This window comes from Sceloporus undulatus, chromosome 1, assembly GCF_019175285.1.
Source record: "Sceloporus undulatus isolate JIND9_A2432 ecotype Alabama chromosome 1, SceUnd_v1.1, whole genome shotgun sequence".
NCBI classification, from domain to species: domain Eukaryota; kingdom Metazoa; phylum Chordata; class Lepidosauria; order Squamata; family Phrynosomatidae; genus Sceloporus; species Sceloporus undulatus.
In genome coordinates, this window is record NC_056522.1 from 72242317 (window position 1) to 72251339 (window position 9023).

The 9023-nt window shown below is 42.9% G+C and overlaps 1 protein-coding gene across 1 annotated transcript; it reads left to right on the forward strand.

Moving 5' to 3' along the window:
* Positions 1-1284: 1284 nt before the first annotated feature.
* PDCD2 (programmed cell death 2) lies at positions 1285-7934 on the forward strand. The gene is given in 8 exon segments (XM_042450513.1): positions 1285-1616; positions 1727-1794; positions 1796-1973; positions 3441-3574; positions 3577-3595; positions 5575-5690; positions 6855-6971; positions 7567-7934. Coding segments are annotated over 8 exon segments (1104 nt in total). The 5' UTR covers positions 1285-1303; the 3' UTR covers positions 7726-7934.
* The last annotated feature ends 1089 nt before the right edge of the window (positions 7935-9023 follow it).

Sequence of the window (9023 nt, forward strand, 5' to 3'; positions counted from 1 at the left end):
ACTGGAGTTTATGTACACATACACAGAGCGAGAGAGGAATTACAGATTTTACCCTTCTGAAACTGTACATGTTAGTTGGGAATAAATCCTATTGGAGTTACAGTACTTCCTGTAAGGATAGGAGCAAGCTGCAGCACATTTCGTTGATGGCTACTACTAAAAGCAAATTAAGAAACTGTTAGTTTTGGAGAAACAGCATGCGTAATGAAAATGTATTTAAATTTAAGACTTTCCAAGTGTTAATATTTCCATCTTAAGTCCTGCAAAGGTTCAAGGCAAGGTTTTTCAGCACTGACACCTGGAATGCAAATTGCTTTGGCTCTCAGATGGGATGGGCCTCGGGTATAGTGACTAAATTGAAACAAGCATGGTTCTGCCACCCCTGTCTTAATTGTGTGAGTGAAGATACTTTGCCTTATGTATGCCAGTCTGTCTCCAGTCACCATTCCTTAGTTTCCATTTTAGTTATCTGAACTCCCAAAGTGTAAACAATAATATTGTCTAGTAGAGGGATCAACATTTGCCTTAGGATGTTAATATAATGAGAGAATAATCACGGGACTTTAATCTTTCATCTGCTAAGTAACACATTAGTTCATGCAGTTATTATTATTTATGGTATTTATACCCTGCCCTTCAGCCCTAAAGGCTATCGGAGCGGCTTACAATTATTATTTTTAATTTTTAATTAATACGCAGTTACACTCCTTGTGAAGGTTTATCATATCAGAGGGACTTTTCCAGCCTAGGCACATTATCTTTCACAGGCATTGCATAGTCTAGACATCTTGTATAGACGTTTCGTAGTGTAGAAATCTCTCTTACAAGCCTTGTATGGCATGCGGTGCTGGCTTATGGTGACCTTATCCTAGGGTTTTCCCGGCAAGGAAAAGACAGTAATGCTTGGTGAGGTAGAAGAAGGCAAAGGTGGAGAGAGAGATGGGGGACTCAGAGGTCTCTCATTCATGGGGTCTGTCTCCACAAGTGGAAGTGGAAGGCAGTTAGCAAAGGAGGCAGGCAAGGGACCCTTTGGGCCAGAGGGAAATCTGGACAGGGCTCCTGTGCCTTGAGCAGCTGCAGAGGAAAGGGCATTTCAGTATGAGTTTGCTCAACAAACTCCAACTCCCAGAATTCCATAGCAGAGAGACAGACAAAGACTTGGAGCGCTGCCAAACCGGGTTCTTTCTCCAGCGTGGATGCAGCCTGAGTCATCCTAGGCTAGCCCTTATTGGGCGCCAAGGCCTCCTCTCCTCCACCAGAGGCGCCATCCCTTCCTTCTCCAATCTCCTCCTTGCTGCCCAAGATGGCTTCCCCGGGAGTGGAGCTGGGCTTCGTGGAGGAGGAGGAGGCGGCCTCCCTCTCTTCCTGGCGGCTGAGTCGGGAGCATTTCCCTTGCAAAGTGGGCGGGAGGCCCGCGTGGCTCGGGGAGCGGGGCCTGCCGGGTCCCGGGGAGCTGCGTTGCGGCGCCTGCGGGGCTCCCCTGGCCCTGCTGCTGCAGCTCTACGCCCCCGACGAGGCCAGGCCCCAGGCCTTCCACCGGAGCCTCTTCCTCTTCGGCTGCAGGCAGGGGCCCTGCTACAGAGGCGGCGGCGCTGCTAGGCCTCAGGCCCTGAGAGGTGAGCGACGATCATGTGGGTCAGGCAGCTGGCTCTGGCCTTCTCTCCTCCTCCTCCTCCTCCAGATTGTTACATCGTTTGCTTCTGTGCGCTTTTATGTCTCCTTCCAGTGTTTAGGAATCAGCTGCCGAGGAAGAACGACACTTACTCCTACGATCCGCCGCCTGAGGAGCCCCCCCTTGGAGCCCCCGGGGCCTGGTGTCCCTCTGCAGCTGAAAAGCGGGGCTCCTCTCTGCCGGGTCTGCGGCTGTTTGGGGCCGAAAAGGTGCTCCAAATGTCACAAGGCTCATTACTGCAGCAAAGATCATCAGCTTAGAGACTGGAAAGCAGGACACAAAGTCTCCTGTTTGCAGCCTGGTAAGTGACTAGAAATAGACTTCAATAGAATACAGCCTTGTTTTGGCTTGTCCAGTGTTCTGGAGCACAGTTCCCACAATCCCTTCGTTTGTCTGGTAGACCCTGGAGTCCATTCCTCTGCAAAAGCCCCAGAAAACATGACTGGCAGAAAGGGACTGTGCAAGGCCTAGGCCAAAACATCTGGAAGTCCTTGTCTCAGGGATGCACTGCCCACCTGGGCTAAATGTGGGGCTGATGAGGGAACAGCAGTCCACACTGGAAGGGGATGTCACTGCAGGAGCCCCATAATCATCAAGGCATTCATGGGTAGGAAAATGCAGCTGGATGCCTCTTTTGGTCATTTGAATTCTTCAGGGTCTGCCTGATTCAAAAGCAGTGAGGGGATCGATCGGCTTTGGGAGTTTGAGTATTCCTTCCTTCTCTTGCCTTTTCAGTCCCTCTCTTTTCCAGTCCCTTTTCTTAGCTGTTTACATGATCATGGAGGGGAAAGAGGCATAACTGGAGGAGGGGGGCCCTGTGAAGATTGGCTCAGGAAGCTGGGTATGTTTAGCCTGGAGGAGATAAGCTTTAAGCGGTGACATGACAGCCGTGTTTAAATAGTTTAAAGGATGTCATATTGAGGATGGACCTGCTTGTTTTCTGCTGCTCTGGTGACTAGGACATGGAGCAATGGACTGAAACTACCAGAGAGAGAGAAAGAGAGAGAGAGAGTCCACCTAAACATTAGGAAGACTTTCCTGACCGAACAGTTTCACAGTGGAAGATACTGCTTCCTAGTGTGGTGGAGTCTCCACCTTTGAAGGCTTTTAAACAGAGGGTGGTTGGCTATCCATTGGGAGTGTTTTGATTGTGTATTTCTGCAAGTCAAGGGTTTGGTGGATGGCCCTTGTAGTCTTTTCCTATTCTGTGATTCCATAGAATAGCTGTAGATCCTGCTGGTGCTTTCAACTTAAGTTGACTTACTGGGGCTGATACTGAACGGTTATAAAACATTTAGATAAATCCCACTGGTTCAATTAGATTTAGTTGGATTTTGCCACACACAGGTACAGGGGCATATGGAAGGATCAGTGAACCAAAGCTAGAGTGAGCTTTTGTCTTCTGTAACTTCAGAACCAAATTACAATTCTACTGCTGACGTAAGCTTAAAGTTTAAAGTACTGGGAGGTAGCTGTTGCTGATCCATTTTGATAATAGGTGGTTTTCTATGCATGCAACATTTTGGAATTATATTTATGATGACCTGTCTGTTGTTTTATAATCTCTTCCATTGATTGAGTGGCTCACTCTGTACTGTGGCTTCTCTTTATTTTCTCTATACTGTATTTCATTCTATGCTTGTGATCTCTTAGTTTTAACTCTCCCCATTAACACTACCACGACAGCATTTGAAAACAATTTTAATATATAATACAAAATATGACCATAATAAAAATGAGTCAATGCATTTTGGTTTCTTGTTTTTAGACCAGACCAGTAGTGTGATTCCAGATCATAATTTTCTTTTTCCTGAATATGAAATTGTAAGAGAGCCGGAAGAAATGGGCACTTCCCACATTAATGAAGCAGATCGGGAAGATGTGGAAAAAAAAATGAAGACTTGGCATCTGCGAACAAACTGTGTAAGTGGCACGAGAGAGATTTCATGTTGGAAGAAAGATACCTAAAATAAACCTACATCTGTTTCAGAAAGAAACGTAAAACACAGTCATTTGCAATTTGCAGTTGAAAGTAACTGAATGGAGTTTTGTTCCTGATAAATTTCCCAGTATTGACACATAACTGCGCAACATTTACTGTTGGCTGTAAATTATTTTTTAAATTAACATCGATCAGCATTTGATTAAAGTTAATTTGGAACATCAGAGTCCTCATCTTTTCACTTGGTTCTAGCTTTTTATTTGAGGCTTTTGAAGATTTAACAGTGGAAACTGACACATCTCAACTTGGAGGTAAATTCCATTGAGTTCAGGGGGCCTCTCTTTATCATTAGTGATAAGGGGGGGGGGTGAGCAACTGTGGAAGATGGGGGATGCTTTATATTTCTGCTCCTGCCAAAAGAAAAATGTATCCCCTCCCCACAAGAATGCCCTCAAGAAGAGTAGAAGGAATGTGTTTGGGCCTTCCTGGGTCCCTAGAAGATATTTGGGGGCATTTTGAGGCAAATATAGTTTGTGGAAAATTTAGCAAAATGTAAGTTGATCTGGGGTTGTCTAGGAGGCTTCCAAACAATGTAGAAATGCTCATATTTCCTGGAGTTCTTTTTTGGCCATTTCAGAGAGAGAGAAAAACACGACTTTGGGACCCACATAAAAAAGCCCTGGACAACACTTTGCCTACCCCTGAGGTATAAGAATTCTGCCCTAGTCTGTTGAAGTAGTTGTCATTGTATGTAAGTGAGCATCTTGTGTACATCAGGTTTGAACCCTGTGCTTGCATAAATTCAACTTGTTAGTACCTGCATAATTCTACACAGGAAGAGCCCAGGAGCAGGGACCATGTGGCCCATGAGGGGTGAATGGATTGCAGCTCCCATCATCTCTCACCACTGGCTCTGCTGTCTAGGACTGATAGCCAGGACAGTCTAGCATCTCCTGGAAAGTCATGTTTTCCATCCTTGCTCTGGACCATCCAAGGAGCTCAAATCATGCAAAACCCTCCTTGCAATGCTGGAATGCATTTCCCAGCATTCTTCCCCAGTGGCTATGTTGGCAGGAATTGCAGTCCAATAGTGTGAAAATCCACATTCTGCCCACCTCTGTATTATCATTTCATGTTGTTTTTAACATTAAATATTTAAATAAATTATTTCACCATCTTACTGCTTATCTCCCACATTTCTATTGTACTGTTTTCACGCTCATTTCCTTTATTTTTAAATTTTCATCATAAGCTTCTATATGGAGACTTGTCTCAAAAGGCAAGGCAGAGAAATTTTAAAATAAATACTGTGACCACTGCTCATATTTCTATTTCTAAAAGTTCAGTTGGATTATTTTTAATGCCTCCCGTGCAAAGTTTACAACAGCTGTGTACAAACACACTACAATTCCCAGTGTTCACCACCATTCATTTATTATGCTTTCTGGAGCTCATGAGAGCTGCAGTCCAACAGTGTCACAGCGGGTGCTGCGTATTGTCCAATCCTGGTCTACAAAATGTCCTTAACATAATGCTTGACACTTAGGTATGTTATATAAAAGATATATTTCATAGAAAGAATCTGCCTATTTTAAAATGGAAATGGTTAAGATTAATAGCCATTTAAAAGGCATATTTGAGGACTGACAGTTGAACACAGTATTCTACGTTATTTGTTCAAGCATGTATAGCTGAAAATTTAAGGACAGTGGTTAAAACCCGACAGACTGAGAGAAAAATATCAGCAATACAGTACGTATTACTGATTTAAACTAAGTGAACTACAGCCAGACTTATTTCCAACAGAGTTATCATCCAGGAATGAGTACTCACTAACTAGTGAGTGGTAGTTATAAGCCCTCTCTTATATGATAGAAATTCAGTTTCACTGGGTTTAGTGTAGTTGGGAGTAAAGCTGGATTTGGACTGATACAATTTAATTTTGTGGTTTTTTTCCCAGGTGAAAATTCCGAATCCTTAGATGAGAAGTTCTTGGAAGCGATGGCAAAGCATGAAACCCAAGATGACAAGATATTTCAAAAATTTAAAGAAAGAATATCTTTGGAACCAGAACAGGTTTTAAATTTGCACTTTTCACAGTCCTTTCTTCTTTGTTCATATTGTTACTGTATCAGACTACAACATTAGTGCCCAATATTTGCTTTTTAGGATATCAGTGATGATAATGATATAGTCCAGAAGCCTATCACTATGGACTAGTTCTCTAGCCTTTGGGCCTTCCTAGCATTAAAGTATTAGAGTGTGGAATAGAGAGAGATCTTGGTAGAAGTAGATGGAAGGGCTTAAGGTCAAATTGGAAAAGGTTTTATTGAAATTGAAAGAAATGAAGTACAGGAAGCCCCCACTTATCTAACAGGTTAGGGACCAGAGGACTGTCAGAATGTGGAATCAGTTGAAAAATAGAATCCAGTTTTTTAAGCTTGGAAATGCATTTTCACAGTGGAAAAACATAAACATAAACGTACTATATATCACTTTTGAAAGCATGCAAAAGCTAAATTACATGCTATAGATTACAAAAGCAAAGTAAACAACAAAAGTTTACCTATAATGTTTTTCTTTCAGTGTACTACTGCATTCTCTCTCTGTGTGTGTTATACTGTATATTAAGCACAAACACTGTAGGAGATGCAATCTCAGAAGCAGCATGCACTGAACACAGATTGAAGATGGTACACAATCACAGGGGGGGGGGGGAGACAACAAACAGTGCTTGGTTGGTTGCAAACAAGCCTCCAAACTCAGCTTGGCACCTTCTTTCCCTTCAGCTCACTTTGCAAGCAGTGCATGTGTATGCCAGGAGTCCAAAGCAAGCCTCTGTAGGAAGAAGATCTAATGATGTCCTGCTGTTTCCATGCTTCCAAATTATACAGGTTTTTTTTCTTAGCTGCTTTCAAGTCGATCTTGACGCATGGCAACCCTATAAATGAGAGGTCTCCAAACGCCCCTATTCTCTACCTCACTGTTCAGGTCTATTAATGCAAGGAAGGGTATTCTCTTTTGAGCCTTAGCTTCATTCACCAGTGGTCCCAAAAGAGCCTTCTAGGCAGAAAGAACTGACAAAATAATGGAACTTGTCCGTAATTTGCAAGCGTCAAAAGAGCAAGTCATCAGAAAGAGTTGTCAGAAGACAGGGGAAGCCTGTACAACTAATTTTTGCTGGCATAAGTCTCTTCATATATGTTAATCTCCAACACCACAATCTCTTTTGAATTTCAGATTATCAGATACTGCAGGGATGGGGAAGGCCCCCTCTGGATTTCAGGGGAAAATATTCCCCAGGAGACAGATATCCCACAGTGTTTGTGTGGTAGTAAACGAGTATTTGAATTTCAGGTATGGAAATATGGTTACATTCTGTGCAACAGTATGTATAATGAGCAGGAAAACTGAGTTTTAGCAATAATTGTGGTAGGATATATTCATAAGTAACACCAAGTGTGCCTCTTTAGGTTTGCTACAATGGTTGGCTAGGCTCAGAGAAGCTGCAGTCCAGCAATTTGGATTTCCTACTTTAAAGATGTAAAAAAAATCACCCTGTTCTGTGCATTCTTACTCTAAATGAGATCCTACTCAGTTGAATGAGAGTTTGTATTTATCTCATAATCAATACTACAATGTGTAGTGGCACCTTCAAGACACCCCCCCCCCCCCCCCCCCACCCCCGGCAGATCACATAGTAACTGCTAGACTTTTTCTGTTAGGACAACAGTCTCCACCCTCCCTCTACCTTGGACTCTTGTCGCAAGGAAGAATATACAAAATACATTCTTGTACAGGTAATTGCTGCTAGTTCACCAAAACTTGTAGGACAGTATTTGAATTTATAATAAATCATTTATACTATATTCTGTAGTATAACATGGATTTAAACTGACCTGGCAGTTTTGCTTTACCAACTCACCTAAAAAGTGTCTTGTTTGTGCCTTAGGTTATGCCACAACTGTTGAATCACCTTAAAGTTGACAGCCTTGAAGAAAGCATTGACTGGGGTATACTGGCTATCTATACCTGTGCTGAGAATTGTAGCCTGGGCAGCCGTTACATTGAAGAGTTCGTCTGGAAACAGGACATATCTGGCTCTGTTTAAGTTCTATGAAATCTAAATATTGGAATGCTTATCACCATTACCATAAAAAGGCCTTACATGCTTAAGACAAATAAGCCTACAATGTGGAGCTTCTGCATCAAACAACACGGACAAAGGAATATTTTCCTGTGAATAAAAAGATCAAGCTGAACAACTTTTTTATGTGCCAATAAAAGTATTGTTTAAATAAAAGTCCTGTTAAAACTAAACAAATCATACTGGGGCAAAAGTTTTATGGCTGCCCCCAGTTTTTTAACAATGGGCTGATTTGCACACATTAAGTTTTCTAAGTGGCCTGCTTTGTGGAGAAGCCATTTCTTTGTTGGCAGCGGAAACTAGTTTAAAAAAAGGAGGAAAGCTTTGCTGAAGCCAGGCATGCAAGGAGAGGAGGAAGGGTGTGTGTGTGTTTACTTTTTCCTCTGAATCACCATGGAATAGCTAAGTTACATCATGAAGTGGCTCCTTAGCCACATTTGTAATCAAGTAGTAGCTCCTTGACAGGGAAGACAGCCAGTATAGAATAGTGGTTTGAGTGTTGGACTACAACTCGAGACCAGGGTTTGATTTTCACTCAGCCATGAAACCTATTGGGTGACCTAGGGCAACTCATAGGCTCTCAGCCTCAGACAATGGCAAATCCCCTCTGAATAAATCTTAGCAAGAAAATCCCATGATAGGTTCACCTTAGGGTCACCATAAATTGGAAATGATTTGAAGGCACACAAGATCTATGCTGGTATGGGGGATGGGATGTTGAAGCCCTGTAGCACCAGGAAAGCACAAGCTAGGTAAAGGAGTACAGGAACTGTCTTTCAGCATCTTGAAAGTGACAACTGCCTATTTCCTAGAATCAGCATCATAGAGTTGGAAGAGATCAAAAGGGCCATTCAGTCCAACCCTGTCATGCAGGAAATCTCAATCAAAGCATCTCAGAGATGGCCATCCAGCCTTTGCTTAAAGACCTCCAAAGAAAGGGACTCCATCACACTCCGAGGGAGTTTGTTCCACTGTCGAACAGCCCTTACTGTCAGGACGTTCCTCCTAATGTTGAGGTGGAATCTCTTTTCCTGCAGCTTGCATCCATTGTTCCGGGTCCTAGCCTCTGGAGCAGCAGAAAACAAGCTTGCTCCCTCCTCAATATGACATCCCTTCAAATATTCAAAAAGGGCTATCAAATCACCTCTTAACCTTCTTTTCTCCAGGCTAAACATCCCCAGCTCCCTAAGTCGTTCCTCATAGGACATGGTTTCCAGACCCTTCGCCTTTGGACACGCTCCAGTTTCTCAATGTCCTTTTTG